This window comes from Orbicella franksi, chromosome 8 (genome assembly GCF_964199315.1).
Source record: "Orbicella franksi chromosome 8, jaOrbFran1.1, whole genome shotgun sequence".
NCBI lineage: Eukaryota > Metazoa > Cnidaria > Anthozoa > Scleractinia > Merulinidae > Orbicella > Orbicella franksi.
In genome coordinates, this window is record NC_138152.1 from 1,497,322 (window position 1) to 1,514,565 (window position 17,244).

A 17,244-nucleotide genomic window follows, 5' to 3' on the forward strand; every position below is an offset into this window, starting at 1 on the left:
CATATTTTATCGGCTCAATACCCTAAAAGGTACCACAAAAGCTTCAGTTGTGGACCGTTCGAGGCTGAACACCGTAAGACGTAACAAAACCGCTTTTTTAACCCCCCAAGAAACGACGAGCATCCTGTCATTGGTTTATGAGAATCCCCCTTCTCCCCTCGGGAGGGGGGGGGGGAGGATTCCCTTTAAAAAAAAGTTACGAACTTTGCATGCTTTCCCAATTTTCACGGTAAGTAGAAACATTTTAACGTCATTAATGAAAAGCTGGTGTATCGTTCTCGTGGGGAATCAATTCTTTTTGGACAAAATTAACCTGAAGACGGTTTTCGAACTCTATATTTTCCCGCGATAGTAAAGCAATTTCTGTGCGAGGACACATTTTCTTAACGAGCACTCTTTAGATATTTGCATCCATATAAGCAAGCCACTGAATATATAAGCGAGAGAGCCTCTCAGCAGGCAGTGGAAGACTTACTTTGTTAGCAGTGAAATGCCGAAAAGAATGCCCAAGTATAAATGAATCAACCGAGCGACATCCTCGAGGTCCTTATTAGAGTAGTCCGCCGCTCTTTCCAAACAGAGCCCATTCTCGACTCTAGACCCTTCGCTTTCTTGACCGGGTGCGAAAGGTCTGGGGTACGCCGTCCGTCACTTTGTTTGCTTGGCTGGATAGGTGTAAACGATCTGTCACTTCGAGACAATAAAGGCAATGTACACCACAGCTGGTTACGCAGTGTCACGCCATGTACGCCGGGTGTGACCGGCTGCGCCGTCCGTCATGCGCAAGAGAAGACCTCTGGGGTCGACTGGGGCTAGGGATGCGTAGAAAACTGCGTCGTACGTTTTTCTGCTCTGAAGGCTGTAAACACTCAGTGTCGAAAATGGTAGAAAAATTTGTGGCGAAGAGATCTGGGAACGATATTACCTCGGGGTATGTCTACATTAATAATGACGTCATACCCATGCTCGTGCAAGTTTCTCATGAGTCTCGCACCCAGTTGACCTCGTTTGACCGACAAGCGGTTGTTGGTTGGTTGGATTGGCGTAAGCAATCTGTTAACGATCGCTGGACTCGTGTAGACATTAAAGCGTTGGACTTAAGCAATAAACATTTTATTTGTTGCTACAGAGCCACAATATCGCTGGTAGTACAAGAAATGCTGTGTTCACACGTTTTCAGTCATTACAGCTTTTCAATAGAAACAAGTACAAAAATGTTAGCCATTTCCCTGAGAAAATATCTCAAAGGCTTCTCTATGTTTGTATAATTACATAGGCGCGGCTTTCGTTGATATTTGTACTGTACCGTTTTCCAAGAGTTGTTTTGCAAACATACCCCAAATACCCAACAAAAAAGTAAGAAACTTCTTGTTTTACAAATGCAAAATGATCGTTAAGCACTTTTTAGACAAAAATATTATGCACATATCTTTGACACAAAAGACAAATTCTGAAGCTACACTATAACTTGACATTGTGGGAATATCAACAATCAAGTCTGTTTTTGACGAATTACTCCAGCTGCTCTGCTGTTACAAATGTCACAAGCATACGGAAAACGTTACTTTGAAATGAAAGCTATAGCAATACGTCACGCTAGTGACAGTGAAATTGTCATGGTCACGTTTCTCACATGAAATTTTGACGGACTACATTATTTTTGCAGTTAAAAAAGTGAACAAATGAAAGTTTCAAATAAGTGCAATTATTAAATGGTCGAAGGAATAAGCTCTCCATTAAATAATTGATCTAAATAACATAATATATCGGGACTCATGAATAAGTATTGTTTAAGATTCAAGCGCGAAGTATGCGATACTGTGCTCAACATCCAGCTACAGCTGGTTACGTAGAGTCACGCCATCTACGGCTAGACGTCTTTATTGAAGCTCTTTTTTCAAAACCATTTAATTTGGTGCTCAGCTGACCAGTGGCATGCTCTGTGGGGAATGGGTACTAGCTACTGCCAGCAGCAACGGCACGTCATTATCATCCACACTGAAAAAAAAAATTGGAACAAAAACAATAAGAATTTACAATTGAAACAAATCTGTGTTCCTATTCATAGTCTTGAAGGTATGCTACCGGGATGGGGGTAGGGGGTAAAGGAATGGCCCGTAACCTCCCCGTCTTGCGTTACAAAGGAAAGGGGAAGTTATGCGATTTGTGATCTTACGTATCTCCTTTGGCATTTGGGTCGTCACGCAAGAAGCAACATGGCGTGACCAACGACTTAAAAAAAGGTTGCGGAGGAGACTACCGCAGGTCACAACGGCGGGTCTTACATGGCATGATAGAAAAGAGACTACAAGCGACGATGCGCCCCTGGGCAAAATGAAAAACAGGAATTTCGATTTGTCAATCTTCGTGTGTAACACCAACCTAAATTTCATGCCCTATGAAATCTTACCTCAGCATTTTTGTGAGATCGTCACGAGTCAACGCCTTCCTTCTGTCTCTCAGTCTTTCTGTTATAACCTGTAACCGAAAAGAATTATTTTTCATTCTTTGTTCTTTTACTGTACAGCCCGAAATGGGTCGTCACCGTTTGCATGCCTTGCTGGAATCGTCACACAACGTTTCTTAAGAGCTTTGAGAGACAGCAAAATAATTCCAAACATTCAAAATTGCAGTACCTTGGGTAAACTTGTCACACTCATTGACTTCAGTTACGAGTCACCTTACCTTGCTTTTCAAGTAGATTTCTTTCAGTTTATCCTCCAAGTGCATGAGACACTAAAAAAAGTGAAAAAACATTGAAAATTGTTTCCATTTTTTAGCACTCATATGTTTTCACGAGTTTTTATTACTCCTAAATGTTGCGTGGATAAATTAAGGATTGTATTGTATTATTGATTGATTATAAGTGAAAACAAAAAAAGACAAGTTCTTCTACTGAACTTTATTTCAGAAGTATTAATTTGAAGAAAAAATTGTTGCAAATTACTGTCAAAGAGAGCAAAAAGTCAATCTTTATATTAAGCACTTACAAACTCAGCAGACATCTTAATATCCCAGAGACCACTTAGTGAAGATAGCATAGAGAAAACCAAGTTGGACACTTCAACTTGTTGTACATGAGGAGAATCACTAAAAAGTAACACAGATGAAAAAAAAATTAGAAAACATGGCACTTGCTCTTTAAGTCACTACGTTTAAGTCTAAATTCTCCTAAAATTACCCATGGCAACTAAAGTAACCTGATTCTAATAATTTAAGAATTGATTGTCCAAAATTAATTTACATTCAACCTGAATTCAGAGACAAGTTGTTCTTGGAATTTGCTAATTAACAGTAATCTGAAAAGAACTTCGTCAAGGGTTTATTCCTCTTTTACAAAAGTTTCTGCTGCTTATAATTTGAACAGTTTGAGATAAGCCGAGGTCCAAAACGAAGGACAAAACCCTGCATGCCGGTTTAAACTTCACTGGAAAACTTGTGTCAACATTTATGCTTATCTTGGATTTTATTATTGCACTTTTAATGATCAGGCCCAGAACTGATTTACATTAATTTGGCATATAAAATATTAATTGTCAGGTCACTGATATTGCCAGACTTAGAAAGTGTACATGTTATCCCGTCAAAAATCTCACATAATAAAGGTGTTGTTTTACCTCGCTGGCTGTTTCTTGTTCTTCTTCACAGAGACAACCTCACAAGTCCTAAAAGAAAACCAAACAGTCATGACTTGTGTACTGATGTCAAAGGCAACATACCAACCATTAGCCCCCACCACCCCTACGTAGCCAGACTGTTTCCCTTTACAGGTCACTCAATCCCCACTGTGCATGTAGAGTGCCTTACCCAGGAACACAGACAGGCTGAACCTTTCAGTCTCTGGCTCTCCACAGTGATCTAACCACCCTTGTGTCACACAACACTTCATGGCTACAAGCTCAAGTGTACTGAATTAACTACAAGCACATAATAAACATATTATAGCAACCAAGCTGGCATTATGTTTTCCCCAATTCTCTCCATGTCATACAAAATTAAGCCTCCTTCAGGGGCAATGTGGAGGTGCGTTGGCCTCATGGTTAGTGCACTCGTCCCTGGATCGAGCAGGCCGGGTTCGAGTCCTGGCTGGGGACACTGTGTTGTGTTCTTGGGCAAGACACTCAACTTTCATAGTGCCTCTCTCCACCCAGGGATAAATGGGTACCGGCGAATTGTTGGGAAATCTAAAAAATTGCACAGGAGTGACCTAAGATGGACTAGCATCCCGTCCAGGGGGAGTAGAAATACTCCCAGCCGCTTAATGCTACAGAAACTGGGATAAGCCCCAGCAGCTATGAGCCTGTTGTCTCCAAGGCTTCACTTTTCAGGGGCAATGCTTAACTGCATCACCAGGCAATGCTTCTTCTCGAAGCATTGCCTGACGACTCAAATAATGATTGCAAAGGAGACCATAGAGACTGCTGGTACAAATTGCAAGAAACAGCAAAGCTGACTCACCATTTGTCTGTGTTGGCAATGATACACACGGCTTCAGATACTGGATCATCAACAACTGAATGCTTTAACACAAAGTATAAAGTCGTGATGATTTAATACAGCTTTGATAGAATGGTCATATTTCTAACACATACTCTGATTGGATGACAAGGTATCTTGCATGAGGCCATGCAAATATAGTTACATTGTCAAGTCACGTTTCTCATCTGGTGATGGATATTAACATACATGCTTTGATGCAGAAATGCTAAAAGGCATTGAGCAAGCCCTTGCATCTGGGTCAAGTTCACAACAAAACCTATGGGTCTGCCATGCTAAGGTAACAGAGTAAATTTTGCACCAGGAATAGGCCATATTTGTATTCTTGGTATTGGACTGCAACTAGCTTGCAGGGGAATATCATTACAAAGATATAAATGCATTTGCATTTGAAAAGACTCCCTGCATAGGCCTCAGTTGCAAGCCAGTTCCAGTCCAATATTGAGAATACCAAAATGGTCTTTTATCAAATAATAGACTCAAGACAAAGGGATCACGTGGTCTTCTACACCAGTGATATTTCTTGGGAGCAAGCAAATGCACTGACTAATAACATCAGCTGGTTCACAGTAGACTGTTAATTCAAATCACTTGTACCTGTAATGTAAACTTCAAGTCAGTTGACAAACTTCCACGAAAGTTGTTATCTTGAACGCCTTGAAGAACCAGGTCAGGTAAATAACTGTCCACAACACTGCCGACAACAGAATAGTGAAAATAAGAAAGGTTTCCAGAGGTGTTTACTGATGCAACAAAAATAATTTGCAATCAATATACAAATATACAGCAACAGCAATACAAAGAACCTCTGTCAACTGACCCAGCAAACATAGATCGTCCAAAATTGTTGAAGTTTCTCCATTCATCTGATTTACTGCAAATAAAACAAATTAGTTTTAGCATAAACCAATGAACAGCAAAACTGTGTTTACAACACCATCTTACATCAACTAAAAATATGCCATTAGTTATAAAATTAGCATAGGCTCTGGAAAATCTTAACTAGTGGAATGGCTGAGAAAGATGTTAGGCAGCCACTGACAAAATCTACTTCGACAAAATTCAGCACTCTCTACACAAGATCCAAGGCTGGCCCATGAGAGGGAAATGGCTTTTGACACAACCCCTGAGTGAACTGTTACATGATCATGCAATTTATTCATGGTGAACAGGGAGTTTTATAAAAGACAGAGAGCACATTGCACTTAACAAATCTCTCACCTGTCAGGGCTTGGACAAGAGTTCACATCCTCTATCCTGAAAAAATAAAAATAAAAATAAAAATTGATCTATGTTTGGAACCAATAAAGGGGAAGCAAGGAGTACTTTGGACTTCTGGAATGAGGTAATAAAAAGGATGGCATAAGTTACATGTGTACAGCTGTCACGGTTATTAAGTAAATGTAGACCCACACTCAAAGGACAACTCCCAAACTGTCCTGCATTGTATGAGCATTACAAAACTATTTACATAAGCAGCACTGAAGCTGTCATCTGTCATTCAGGAAAAAGAGAATCAATTGCATACATGATGTACAAGATCAATATTCTAAATAATATTACCATTACTGAGTTAACAAGAGTACTCAGTTGTAACACAAGTTTTTGACTGGATATACAATAACATGTACATGTATTACTAAGTAGAACACCCTGGTCTTCAGTTCTACAGCTGTAAATCTGCAGATCTGATTATTTAGCCTTGTTATCACTCACTGATAGACCACAACCGAACAAGTTTTGCTTTGTACATGTAAGGAAAATTACTCTTGATCACTCCACATTGTATTTTAGTGCCAACTTAAAGAACTCATGAGTCAACCAGCCTGAATTCTCTATTAATATCAAATAAACAAGTGATTAACAGTACTGTTGATCATTAAAAGAACTCTTCATGTCGGCTTCAATCAAACAGAACATTTGTTCCCCCAGTTGTTATCTCAGAGTGGATGCATTATGCGGGTCAGTGCCGTACCTTGGAAGAGGAAGTTCCTCTGGAATCTGTTCATCTTCTCCTTGATGCGAGATGATATTTGGAAAATCCACAGGTTGCTGAATGAAGGGTGAATTTAATGGACTTTGGTGAATGCCTGAGTCAGCTGAGCCACTTCGTCCATAGGATGCAATAGTCTCTTCCACATCAAGTTTGTCTAATGCGCTACTTCTAACTGATGCTGTATCAGTGTCATCTGAGACACAACTGTCTGTCTCAGAGATACGATTGTCTGTGTGTCCATTACAGTCACCTAAAATGTCCTGGCTTTGAACAGCCTGTGAAATTTTTGCAATCCTTGCTAGAGAGTCATTTGTTTTGGTCTGGTGGTCACCCTTGCATTTCTGCAAAGATTGATGAAGTTTCTCAAGACAATTGATGCAATAGAGTTCATTGGAAAACTGTTTTCCGTGATGATTGTTAGAATCACAGTCTGGCGCACAGTAGCATTTAAACTTTGTTCCTTTGGACAAGACGTGATCAACTCCAGTTGAATTCTTGCAGCAATAGCATTGAAAAGTGTTAAAATGGTGATTGGTCATAGTCAACAAATTCACATCCTTAATAAAATGTTTCAATTCTTTTTGAACTCCAACAGTAGATATCTTGTTACATGTGCAGTTAGACTGCAATATTTCAATGTTAGGAAGCTTCTGCAAAGAAGTGCCGTTGATTCTTGAACTACAATTCAAGCATTGCGTTACACCATGTGTGACTTGTAGCTGTGTTAAAATCTGTTCATGTAAAGATTCTTTCTCCCCTTTGTCTTTAAGTTCACCTTGTAGTGTACACTTTCCATCACAATTTTGTTTGCATTTAGTACAAATAATTACAGTCTCGCTGGTTAAACTACACGTTTTTCCAGAGAAGTCACTTTCAGTAAAAGACTTGGTTCCACACTGGGAACAGCTACTATCTTCTCCAAAATTGGAGACTTTGTCGTGCGTAACATCTCTGCTGTCATCATCTCTTTTCTGTACATGTTCAAACACTTCTGTACATCTAATAAAATAGCTAAGAACATCTAACACTTGGGCAACAAGATTGGAATCTTTTCCAACAACAACAGTTCTTGCAACTCTGAGGGGAAATCCAATTGCCCCATACAAGTCCCTACAAAAACAATATTCGGGAAAACATGTTTTAGAAATACATGTACATGTAGTTATTTAATTAATAATAATTCTTGATACACATCCCATTGGACAGATGGCTGATGATCATGTTAGAAAATACGCAATATTTCCTCACTTTGCTTAAAATATTTAATAGTCAATTATAAAAAATTGCCCCCTGGCTGATAAATAAAATGATGTTCCTGGAAGAGGCATTTCATTGATTTTTCCTCTTTGTCCTGATGACACAAGTATGACTAACTTTAGACATTCTAAAAGTACAGTGGAATTCCTTTTTTTGAAACTTCAATTTTTCGAACCTCCTGACTATTGGAAGTAATTTTTTTTTTTCCTTTGCAAAACTATTAGCCAGAGAAATTTACCCAAAGTTTTTCCAACCTTCCAACTTTATCCAGCTGATTAACACTACCCTAAGGGGTTTGAAAAAATCGGCATATCACTGCCACTCAATTTTCTCAAAGACAGATGTACATTTGTACTTTAACAAACCTGTGACATTTGCAAGGAAATCAGTATTGACAATTATCTTACCCCAGCTGTGCCCACAATGGATTGTAAGGATGCGACTGAGCAAGAAGATCCAGCTGTTAACAAAATGACAACGAAATAACTAAAACTGAATCTTATCCTCTTTGCTCCTGTTAGTGGAGCATACAGTAAGGTTAGGAAAGGCTACTCAACATGAAAAGTGATCAATACTTCAAGTTGTGTTTTTGAATATTCATCAAAATTCGGACTTACAATAATCCCAAGTAGGACTTCAAGAAGCGACTTAGGTATAGGTGTATGTTTGTACAGATGTTCCTTTTACATTTTATCTTAAAATCTTAATGGCAATAAATGTTGAGATACACAGTTGTAACAAACAAAAGAATTCAAGAAAAATAACTTACAGTTTTGGATGAATGTTTATCCAGATAAGCCCGGCTAGGAGCCGCCCCAGCAGGCATCACCGTCGACACCCAAGCAAGGTGGTATTGCAAAACAGCAGTCAGTACTGAAGCCATGAAACTGGTAAAAAATAAAAAATAAAAACAGTTTACACATTAGCATAAAATGACAAAACAAGATGTTCTGCAGTTGTCACAAGGGCTTCTCCCAGAACATGTCAATCATTTCCTACAAGCTCAACTAAATTATTAATTTTACCTTACAACTGAACAAAATGATCAATTTTTTTTCTAATTAGTTGGATTATTGGCTATAAATAGTGACTGCATAACTTACAAGTTAGTTTCTCTGCTGTTTCCAATTCTGAGGCAATCAATCAACTGAACCATGAATTTCTCACACAGATGAGAGCGGTGTGAAGAATGTGTCATCATGTTTAACCACACAGGCTCCTGGAGAAAAATAACAAAAAGGTAAAAATGTTAAAAGTGAACGAAAACTAGTCACATGTATGTTGGTGTATACCATTCCAGTGTGCATGGTCCCTATTCTAATAGCTTGTAACAAAAATTGTATGCACTCCGTAGTCATTTCTTGAAAACTTTTATACCCAAATAGGATGGCAAAACTACTGACAGTGTATTCTTAGGGATTTCCAGTTTGGTCAATCAAAGTTAAAATGCAGAGAATTAAATAAATTAAATTAACGAAAAAATGATAATAAATTGTGTAAAAGCCTCTTGATTATGTTTTTTTATATATATATATATTTAATTTAATGCCTTACTGAAGTCTTTCAACAACTTTGATATTACCCAGTAATTAAATGAATTTTCATTCTTGATAATGATGTTGGATACATAGAAATGTTAATTAAAATAACATCACTTCTAATATTCAGAAAAAAATAAAATGATATTGGCATTCCAACCACATTAGACATGTATGCCCTACCTTGAGTCTTGGTGCTGCCAGAAGGTTGTGGATGTTCTCTCTGAACGCCTGTACTGCCTGTTGATATTAATAACAATTAGATTTCATGAATTTCAAAAAAGAATTTAAGAGAAGTAGCCACATCAGTGATACATGTACAATGTAGCTGGTTTTCATGCAGGTCATGCATGTAGGTAAAAAGGGAATTTGAAAATGTTGGTTTTCTGAGTGAAAGGAAAACTGGAGTAGGAGCGAGAGGAAACCCATGGAGCAAGGCACGAGCCAATCAACATATTGAAACAAAAAATGGCACCAGGCTGGGTTCAAACTCACGTTACACTGTTGGGAGGTGAGTGCTCTCACCACTAAGCAGCCAAATTTTCCAATTAAAGAGAAGATGACAATGTTATCCTCTACAAAATGCGACAAAACTACTTTGAACATAATTATCATAAGATGCATAGTACTGTCTGTAAGAAAGGTTTCAAAATAACTTTTTGAATTTCCTTAAATGGAGAAGAATCTGCCAAAAAATTATAATTTAATCCTTATCTTAACGTCTACAATGGTATTAATTGCATGCCTTACCTCAATTACTTGACTTGAAAATGACTTTGTTTTCAAGAAGCAAGCATTTTCTACAGCCAGTCTCAAACGCTTCACATGTGACTCAAACAGAGGGAAATGGGCAAAAAAGAAACCTTGCAGGGCTCTGAAATGATACAAAGAGCAACATGCAGAAATCTGTCAGCCTTCTAGTAATTCCAAAGAGTAAATACAAGAAGGTGTAAGAAGGTGCTAGACAAATCACCTTGGCATTCTAAACAAAAAGGTTATTATTACTTATTACTGTACGTACCTGCTCTTTTCTTCATTGTCACCAAGCGCAAAAATGATTCCAATACCCAACTTTGGCCTGCGTCTCATGAGAGGAGAAACCTGTTACAAATAAAATCATGCCAAAAGATTAAATAATTCTATAGTACATAATTGTTGAGAGACCTTGTAACACAATTTAAGATACTTTTCTGTAGGCCTACATTTAAGATACTGTTCTTTAGGTCTACAATGTGTGGTTCTAGAGAATATACCCACCCCAGAAATTCCAAGGGGAAGGGCAGTCTTAAAAGGCAAAATTTTTAAAGGAAAGTAGAAATCAAAACTGGAATTTCAAGCAGAGACATGCTGCCCAGACAGATGTGCATGAAACTACATGTCACTAAAGCTAAAGTTGAAGAAGTAAAATAATTATTCCAGTACATGTATGTTAGGTGCATTCCCCCTAAGAAACAGATTATCTAACACCAACAATAACTGGATTCACAGAACAATGCATTTTCACCACATTCATTCAACATCTACTCACTTCTTCAGCTAATTCTTCGCTCTTTCTTCCAAAACTGTGGTCAATACTGGTGACCTGGCTGCGATGAAGACGCCTGTGATAGCTACCACAAGGTGAGGAGGCTGACAGAAAAAGCGATGACAGAGTTTCTTCCAGATAATTACCTGGAAAGAAATTATACAACAAACTGTTGAAGATATGTTCTCCCAAACTTCCATTCATGTTCTTATGCAACAGCAGAAGATAAGCACAGAAAATGTTTTCTATATCTCTCGATCAACTTCTTGCTCAATCTATAAAGTAAGTAACTTACTTTCAACAGATGCCGTGAAGCCACTGTCTTCATCAGTATCATGATCAATAACAACTATTGGTGAAGATCCTGGAACAGCCATTGGTTTAGATGAAGTTCCTGAAGGAAAACATTCAACAGGTGATTGACTGTGTGGAAAGAGTTATTTACTCTGACTGGCTAAAACTATCACTACATTGTTAATAAATTGTTAGTAAAAATTTTAGCAAATTTTTATAACAATAACGTTCAAAAAATTCTAAGATTTGTTTACTAGATTTTTCTCTATTCATTTGTTTATCTACACTAGCTTTCACATCTTTCACTTTGATTGTAATTGCTGGTCAAAAACCATTTTTAATGGGGTGACCAATAAAGGTATTTATATACACCATTAGTACATACTAACCAAGACCTGAATCTTCTTTGGAAAAACTACTCTGTGGCGACAGTGATGCACAGTCTGGTTCTATCCTTGTACTTTCATCCAACACTGAATCTACTTGACTACTGGAACTTAGGAAGTCATTGCCATCACTGTAATAATTACAGCAAAATCAATTAAGGTTAGTATTCCCAGTGCTGTCACTCAGTTTAAAGTCACCTGCAGTCTTGTTCTCCACAACCATAACAAACTTGTTACTTTGGGGGTGAATTCTATCAACAACAGGCAATTTAAACCGTAGGATCAGGGAAAAATCAAGCAATGATCCTGAGCTACAACAGACGTTATGGTTTATGACCATTAGTGACAGCCCTGATTCCCTCAAAACTTTCACCTGATGGCCAAGCTGTGCCATCCAAGGAAGAGTCCTGTATAGTCCAAAGTCTAATACATGAATCAGATCAAAGGTCATCAACTTGCTACAAGCATATGCGTCCATGGCTAGATTATCAAGTCAAGACTTCAGTCCTTAAAAAATCAGGTGACACACAAAGATCACTCTCCTACAAGGGATGCTGGCCATGGCAGGTACAGCAAAACCACATGCCCAAAATTTTGTCAGGTTTCCTGACAAAAATGTGACCCTTGGTGGAAGGGCAGTGTCACAAGAGTTGTGTCTTGTCTAAGAACAAAAACATGATGATCATGGCCTACTCTTGGGGTGGACTGTTTGGTCCAGACTTCAACACTCTAACCACTTCAATGACACTCACTTCTACATTGAAGAGGATCTCATGGGAAAAGGTCAACATTTGTTCAGATCTTGACACCGAAAGGGGGCTTTGAAAATGGGTCATACTTTGATGACCTTCAGTACATTGGTCAGATGGTTGACATTACAATGTAGAGTGTACATCACAGTGAAATTTTCCAGATCACTTACCAGCAGTTGGGCATGACAATTCTTGGTTTAACAGCAAAGACATTTGTCAGTAGAAGCTGATGCGGAGTTCTAGAATACAACAATCAATAATTACAGCCATTAGTCATTGGATGGTATTCAATTTTTTTTCTGCTGCATTAGCAGGGGCTTCATTAACATTTTCAGGGCAAAACTTTTTGAACCAAACTTCTTTGTAAGAAAAACTTTCCTCTTGATTATCAAACCGGCAGGCAAAATCATCCTCACAATAACTCAATTTTTTCAGTGCCCGACCCTTGAAGAAACCCATGCTTTAGAAATGAAATCCCCCAAAAGAGTGTATCCCAGCACATGTAATTTCTCCTGTTAATATCTACTGTACAATGTGAAGCCGGCAGGCGTTCATCAACTGGTGATATTGCCTGCATTATCAAAATAGAATGCTTAAAACAAATGTTATAATGAACCTTAGAGATCCACTACTCAATACCCCACTGACACTGGACGTACCTTATTTCATGAACTTTGACAGTCTGTCCTTTGTAAGTCATCGCCACAGAGCCAAATATCATTTCTCCAAGCATTTTGGCATCGTGACTTGGGCGTGAATGCTAAAATGACAGAAAAACAGATTACAATCATATTAATATTATAGCAGTAGTCGGGACATGACAACTACAATAAAGCAAGAAAAGAAGTAATTTTTATCAATAATACACTTTCTGACAGGGTGCAAAAAGAATTATATTCCATTTGACAATTGAATCGCCTCTCTTAATAAAATGTCTAGAAGCTTCTAATTTACTCATCAGCAGAGGTGATGGATAAAATCTAAAATCTGACAAAAAAAATCTTTGGGTTCTGGGCTATCAGACAGTTTCTTTGCACACTGTTTCCACTGATAAATAGGTGCCTACTTCCATCCATCCACCCCATGCTCTCTAAACCTATGTATTGCTAACCTGTAATTTTGGTCGGGGCGCTGGGTCCATCCTTGGACCTCCAGATAACCTCTTGCTTCCTTGCTCTGCATCAGTGCCTTTGGTTTGACCTACATCCTAGTCACATCAATAAAAAACTTTTATTGGAATGCCACTTTGGTAATGCAAACCTTTCAGCAATAAGAAGTTGTTTCAAACTGTGCACCTATTGAATTTAAAAGCTTGTGTCCTGCAGGCATCTGTGAGATCTGAAGATGCTGGCTCAAGACAAAACATTAGTCACCGTCTGTGCATGTTGTTGTTTTTTTGTGTGTGTGCAGTTCATTAAACAGCTTTAATTCATACAGTAGTACTAATGCATGCAATAATACGTTACAATTGCAGAGTTGCATTACTGATCTAACCTGCTGATTCAAATCCTGTGTAATTGCCTTGGAGTCAAACAGCAAGGTCTTCCCCTTGCGATCACAATCCCTGAACACCAGAATTCTTATCTGATCTTGAGCCAACTGTGGAAATGGCCTGTACAAAAATAGTAAAAAGATGGTTTAACTGTTTGTACCTTAAATATTTATGGATGTTGACAGTTTACACTCAGACAAGCTTCTCTATCTCAAGGCACACAATATACATGTTCTCTCTCCCAATGACTGAGTTTCTCAGTTGAATATGATTGACTTGATTTACTTGGCTTGAAGCTACTTTGAGTAGATAACAGTTTTAGCATGTTCAGCATGCTTGTGTCCCTGTTTGGGGCACAAATAATTTGTGGTGTGCTTGTCTATAAATATGTACAAGAAGCAGGTTCAAATCACTACAATATTATCACATTTTGAAACTTTTTCAGGTCAGTTATTCCTGTCGTAACACGTAAATGTAATTATCATTCTTACAATTTCAAAACTCGGTCATCTCGGACATCACAAATTCAAACTGCTTTATTTGCAAAATGAAGCACTGAATGTCTGAATTAAAAGAATAGCTTTTGTAGGATGAAAAGTTTAAAACATCTTAGGACTTTCACAATGTCAGATGAAAATCAACAATAACTTTGCAACTGTAATTACTTGCATCACTGAAGTTGTTTATAGCTTTGTTACTCCAGACAACAGGATGTTTTAGAAATCACACATTGTATTTAGAAAGTGACTGAACACAGAAGACGACGACACAATTTGGTGATCATGTCAACATTCTTAACCTAATCTGAGCGTGTACTAGCCAAGCTACAGGTCATTCTGTATCAAAAGTTAGTCCTACAGTGAAATATTCCACAGACATAAGCTTGATAATCACTACAGACCAATCGACCTTTGTCCTCCACTAAAGGGTAACCATGCATTACAATAGCGGCGGTTGAGATATGTCAAAAATTTATCTGGTGGAGTTTTGAAGGTCATGCAGATACTACTCGCTTGCTAACGTCTGTATGGTTTTTCCGGCATTTTTCAGAGTCACTGGTCTTTGAATTTCGGATCTAGCTCCTGTCCAATTCAAACAAATAGTAGCTGGCCATTTAAATTGGTAATTATACCGTCAATAAAAGCGATATTGCATGGGAAAAATACAGTTAAAGTTTGTATCCCGTGCTCAACTGGCTCCCATAAAATAAGGTTAACTCGATTAATCGATAACAAAAAAGTTCCAAATGTTTAAGCGGGTTTAGCCTTGGAATTTTCACTACAATGACGGAGTAAGAATTTGCATAAACATGTCGTTTTCTGACTCATTGATAAATGCTTCTAGAATTGTCTTCGCGATTCGGGACGATACTCGTTAAACAAAAGTTGATTGACTCGCTGTTTCAAACGATAGAGTAAAATGTCATGTACTCCACAGTCTTCTCGAATTTATGCGCCTGTTGATATTTTAAAATCGTTTTTCGTGGGTCGAAATCAATCGAAGAGTACTCTATACATACGGATTGCAAAATGGTTTTATTCGCAGGCAAGTTACTCCAGTCACGAACTGACGACCCACAGGGAAACACTCAATAAATACTCAAACTCAACCGGCGGTTAAAACCGTTAATACTGATATTTCGACTAAAGAACGACTGTCACAGACTGGTAAATTTATGCCACGTTAGCATTTTATAACCTACCTTTTCGTGGCGCAAAATTCGTCTGGCGTTTCACTGCGGTGTACAAATGCAAAACAAATGTTAGCGGTCGTTATAAGATAATCCTTAAACGACAAAACGCAGTGTTTGAGACACCAAACTTACGCTTCGACATCGCTGTGCTTTTTGCCAGTTTTTCGAGATCCAAAAGAGAATATTTTCGACAACATTGGCAGTTCTTTTCGGTCCAAACCACATCTCCCACATATCACGTACGACGGCACAGGGAAAAGAAGGAGAAAAGGGAGAAGGGATTGAGAGTCACATGACGTTCCAAAACACGTTTTGACCGCACGTGATTGGTAAAAACTTGGCGGGAAAAATTCACTGTCATCTGATTGGTTGCGAAATCTACCCACATAAATTACAGTGGTCTAGTGACTAGCGCGTGACTCAGAGCGTTTCCTCAATTTTTTCCAAACTTGGACATTTTAACTCGTTTTGTAACAGATTTACAGACATTTCAGATTCTTTCACGGATGGATTTTACTAGCGAAGAAAATCGTGTCAAAAAGAACGCAACTCGGCACACGTGCTCGTGAGATACATCGTCTCTGGGCTTATTTAAGTCATGTGGTGTTTTTGGCTGAGTCACGATAAAGTCGTTTTCGCAAGGATTTGTTTCTTTTTTGGACCTCTCAACTCACGTGCTGCGCTCGAGAAGGTAGTACGATTATTACAACATCACATTTCTGTAATAAAAGCATGTGCATGATATCATGAAAAAGTACACTAGCCAGAATTAATCAATTCAAAAATCTCAACGAGCACCTTTTCATGTGCCTGCAAGTTTTTTTTTCTTTTTTAATTGTTTTTTTTTTTTTTTTGCTTAAATTTAGTTTTTGGGCTAGGTTTTATTGAAAATTGAAGATGTCGCATTACCAATCTTTGAAACGCTTATCTCAAGAATTTTTTCAGAGCCAGTTTCCCTTCAAGGCTTTAAAGTAATTGGCTAAAATGTTAGGGACCTTGCGGCAGTTCTGAGGAGGGGAAAAACACCTAACGTATAACTGTTTTGCAAAATGCTAGAAATGTTTTCTTTCTTTTTAAAGCTACTGTTCAGTTGTCACCTAATACACCTTAAAGTGTGAGACGTCAGCGTAAAGAAGAGAAAACTACAATCTTGATCAGAATGAAATAAGAAATAAAACCACCCCTCGCAAAATAAGGAAAGGTAATGTTTCTACTCCTTTACATGTAAAATATTTTATAATCTCTCTTTCTTATCTTTTGGCTTGACACTTAAGTTTGTAAGCTGAGGGTCATTTTTCAAACAAATGGCTTCCAAAATTTTCCTGCAGGGGCTCTGGGTATGAACTCATCTCCAGTGCTCTCTCGGTGTTGCAATCCCTGGCGGTTTTCCCTGTCAGTTGTGGTTGTGAAAATGAGATTCTTTTATCATGCACTGAGGTAAGTGTTTGCATTATTTTATGAATTTTGTGAGGTAAAATTCGTGATATAACAGCTTTGCTTACACCTGGCAAACTAGAGACGCAGTCTGTGTAGATAAAAAGAAAAGTGAACAGCCATCATCTGTAGATTGCAGCATGCAGCATTGTGCACAAGTTTGCAGAAGTTTGTGAAAATTATTTCAGTATTGTAAGCTTATGTTTGCTGAACGATGCGCTGTAAGATTTAAATTCAGTACTTAACCCTAAAGAGAGTCTGAAATTTGAGTAAGGTGTAGTTTTACTGCACTTGTGCTTGAATGTAGAAATTGTGTCTATCTGCTACCATGTGTTTTTACGATAACTGCAAACATTTCCACGCGCTCATTGGCTAACTTT

General features: G+C 38.1%; 1 protein-coding gene across 2 annotated transcripts; it reads right to left on the minus strand.

Annotated features, from left to right (window-relative positions):
• Positions 1 to 1,097: 1,097 nt before the first annotated feature.
• Positions 1,098 to 16,106, minus strand: LOC145496186 (folliculin-interacting protein 1-like). 2 transcript variants are annotated; one of them, XM_081475843.1, is made up of 25 exons: positions 15,563 to 16,106; positions 15,440 to 15,472; positions 13,740 to 13,857; positions 13,357 to 13,452; positions 12,905 to 13,005; positions 12,416 to 12,484; positions 11,497 to 11,624; positions 11,109 to 11,207; positions 10,817 to 10,959; positions 10,310 to 10,389; positions 10,039 to 10,162; positions 9,472 to 9,528; positions 8,854 to 8,969; positions 8,520 to 8,637; positions 8,158 to 8,210; positions 6,473 to 7,603; positions 5,719 to 5,754; positions 5,318 to 5,371; positions 5,095 to 5,191; positions 4,459 to 4,520; positions 3,618 to 3,665; positions 2,991 to 3,090; positions 2,686 to 2,736; positions 2,411 to 2,478; positions 1,098 to 1,998 (listed from the first exon to the last, which is right to left on the minus strand). In XM_081475843.1, the coding sequence occupies exons 1-25, from the start codon at positions 15,625 to 15,627 to the stop codon at positions 1,920 to 1,922; spliced, it is 3,126 nt and encodes a 1,041-aa protein (XP_081331969.1). In that variant the 5' UTR covers positions 15,628 to 16,106; the 3' UTR covers positions 1,098 to 1,919. The 2 variants fall into 2 exon arrangements, with proteins under 2 accessions (XP_081331969.1, XP_081331970.1); XM_081475844.1 differs by having other exon boundaries at positions 13,767 to 13,857; positions 15,563 to 16,105.
• Between the last annotated feature and the right edge of the window lie 1,138 nt (positions 16,107 to 17,244).